The sequence below is a fragment of the Micropterus dolomieu genome, linkage group LG11 (genome assembly GCF_021292245.1).
Source record: "Micropterus dolomieu isolate WLL.071019.BEF.003 ecotype Adirondacks linkage group LG11, ASM2129224v1, whole genome shotgun sequence".
In the NCBI taxonomy this organism is placed as follows: Eukaryota; Metazoa; Chordata; class Actinopteri; order Centrarchiformes; family Centrarchidae; genus Micropterus; species Micropterus dolomieu.
In genome coordinates this window covers 25698106-25701087 of record NC_060160.1, presented here as the reverse complement: position 1 = coordinate 25701087, position 2982 = coordinate 25698106, and the positions used below count along the sequence as shown (strand labels likewise).

The following is a 2982-nucleotide window of genomic DNA, read 5'->3' as shown; positions in this document are numbered from 1 at the left end:
CGCAGCGGTCGTCGTGGTTGTAGGCGCAGCAGTCGTCATGTTCGTAGGCGCAGCGATTGTAGTGGTTGTAGGCGCAGCGGTCATCGTGGTTGTAGGCGCAGCAGTCGTCATGGTTGTAGGCGCAGCGGTTGTAGTGGTTGTAGACGCAGCGGTCGTCATGGTTGAAGGCGCAGTGGTTGTAGACGCAGTGGTCGTCATGGTTGAAGGCGCAGCAGTCGTCGTGGTTGTAGGCGCAGCGGTTGTAGTGGTTGTAGGCGCAGCAGTCGTCATGGTTGTAGGCGCAGCGGTTGTAGTGGTTGTAGACGCAGCGGTCGTGGTTGCAGACACATCGGTCTCGCCCTGGTCCACCTACAACATACAAGACCATGTCGTCCTGTTATTCACTTTTCAAGTTCAGTGTATGTAGCCTAGCTGTAGGAGAGAGCGGGGTGATTTAATCCTCTGAGGAAGTTGAGCCACCCCTTGTTTCTCGGCAACCATAAACAAAATTGGTCATGTGACCTCACATTTTTGAAGAGTCATCCATTTTACTCACCCTGTGATGGAGAGAGGCCCATGGAATAAGTGATAAGCGCATTTAAGATCAAAAAACTGTTTTTGTGTCTGAACAATTAGACAGGTTTGAGAAAATCTTACTCATGTGCTTTAGGAAGTTACAATATGAGGCTATACTGTTAGAATGATGTTACCCTTAAACAGCTGGATGACACAAGTCTGTTAAAATGGCAGGGACAGGACATTTGAGCCAAAAGACCTGGGGGAAGTTGAGCCAGATATTTTACTGTAATTTTACATTGCATTCTTATGCATCACCAAAATGATGTGACAGTATGCACTTTAGACCAGAAACCATTATGTCATGCTTCTATAAATGGAACACAGACAGGCTGTCCTGTTGTGGGTTTGGGCAGAGGAGCGGGAGAGGTACAAAAACGGGAAGTCCATTCATCAGGTGGCACGAGACATGACGATAAACAGGATGACTTTAAAGCAATACATTGATATGAAACAACTAGGAGACATAGCAGCAGTGTTTCACTATCATTCTGAATGTTGGGACCTGGCGTTTGAGTTTGCATGATGAAATGACATTGATGCCCTCGAACCCCATGTGGCTCAACTTATCCTCTCACTTGGTTCAACTTAACCCTTATATGGGGCAAGTTGAGCCAAGAGTCCATAATATATGTACATATTTTAGTTGGAGACCTTACTGTCGTGTCCTCACTTTAAAGGCACCGCAAGTAAAAACTGGCTCAACTCCTACCACAATACTGCAGCTATGTGAAGTTACTAAAGATGCAAATATTCGCTAGTAATGTTTTTTCAATCAAAACACAAAACGTGTTCATAATACACTAACATGCAGGATTAAAACTCCTCAAATGATGTCCCAAAGACCATCTTGAAGATATTTTCCAGAGAATCTATTGAGTAGGCTAGGGAGCGGAGCCTGCATTTAAAAAAAAATTATTTCTGCTTGTAATCCTCCTACATTGCTCTTCTTTATCACAGGCTGGTATAGAGCACCACTCTGTGTTTACAGCTGAAACATTTTAGGAAGAAATTTAAGACCACCATGTGACATTAGAGCTGGTTATAAATCTAGGAGGAAAACAACTTGGTTGTACATGTGTTTTTCCGCTTTTCTTTCAGAGAAAACACATTTAGATTTACACACTGTTGAAGTTAAAGACAGAATGAAACGAGGCTCAAAACTAACCTGTGATGACATGAGATAAACAGCCAGCAGGAGGACTCCAAGATTAACTATAAACATCTTATTCATCTTGGCGTGAACAAAGGGTGACTCGATGCTCCGCTCTGCTTAAAGGAGTGAATGACAAGATAGACGCAGCCCCGCTTTATATACATAGACTGCATACCCCTAGGTGACATCATCATCAGCTACTTAACCAATGGCGTAACTACCAAATATGCAGGGAATGCAGCATAGACCGAAGGCAGTTGCACAGAGGCTCGCACTCATTGCAGGGCCCATAATTCAAAGGTCAAAATCAACTGATACGAAGCCATAGAAACACACACAATACATGTACTTCTGTTTGTAGCAGTCAGTGAGTTAAGCCTCTTACTTCATGGCAGAGGTGGGACCAAGTCATCATTTTACAAGTCATAAGTAAGTCTCAAGTCTTAGCGCTCAAGTCCCAAGTCCGAGTCACGTCCCGAGTCAAGACCAACAAGTCCCAAGTGAAGTCCAAGTCCTAAACTTTGAGTTTTGAGTCCTAACAAGTCATAATGTTCTCCTCACCAAATTTAAAACCATTTCATAAGTTTTTTCAAGTAAAAAAAAAAAAGAATGTAGGCCTATTTTATGAAGCATTAGCCCGTAGAGAAAGACGTCAGAGGCGCAGTTTCACACAACAAATGTTCTATAGCTAATTTCATGAATTAAATGAAATGTTCATGTAGGGCAGCTATTTATTTTGGTCAATATTGAGATCCCAATTATTTAACATGATTGCTCATTGAGCCCTGCGATGGACTGGCGACCTGTCCAGGGTGTACCCCGCCTTTCACCCGATGTCAGCTGGGGTTAACTCCAGCCCCCCGCGACCCTGTTTGCAGGATAAGTGGTTGATGATGGATTACTCATTGACTTAGGAAACATTAATCTATTAAACTTTTAAAATGTATTACTTTCTTTTTAAAAACTACTATATATGCATTACTCCAAAATCCCAAATAGCCCATGAAATAAGAAATAATAATCCAACATTATTAACTTTAAGCAGCATCTAGAGTGCAAGAGGACGACAGTTGACCGCTTTGGGTGACGGATGGGCCACTGATTGGGCTCTGTGTGTGTGTGTGCGTGTGTGTGCGCGTGTGTCTGTGTGTGCGTGCATGCGTGCAGGTGACAGGTGAACTACTTGAGTTGATGAAAACAGAACTTCGGGGTTAACCCTGGGTTTTCAGCACCACGACAGCAGTTCACTTCTTACCAGGGTAGATCGCCAT

General features: G+C 43.4%; 1 protein-coding gene across 1 annotated transcript in view; it reads right to left on the bottom strand.

Moving 5' to 3' along the window:
* Nucleotides 1–2982, bottom strand: part of LOC123979450 (papilin-like) — a 6921-nt gene extending 3939 nt beyond the window's left edge. Inside the window, exons 1-2 of the mRNA XM_046063372.1 lie at nt 2967–2982; nt 4–348 (exon numbers count right to left, since the gene is read on the bottom strand). Coding sequence (XP_045919328.1) covers nt 4–348; nt 2967–2982 — 361 coding nt within the window. The remainder of the gene's footprint in view (nt 1–3; nt 349–2966) is intronic.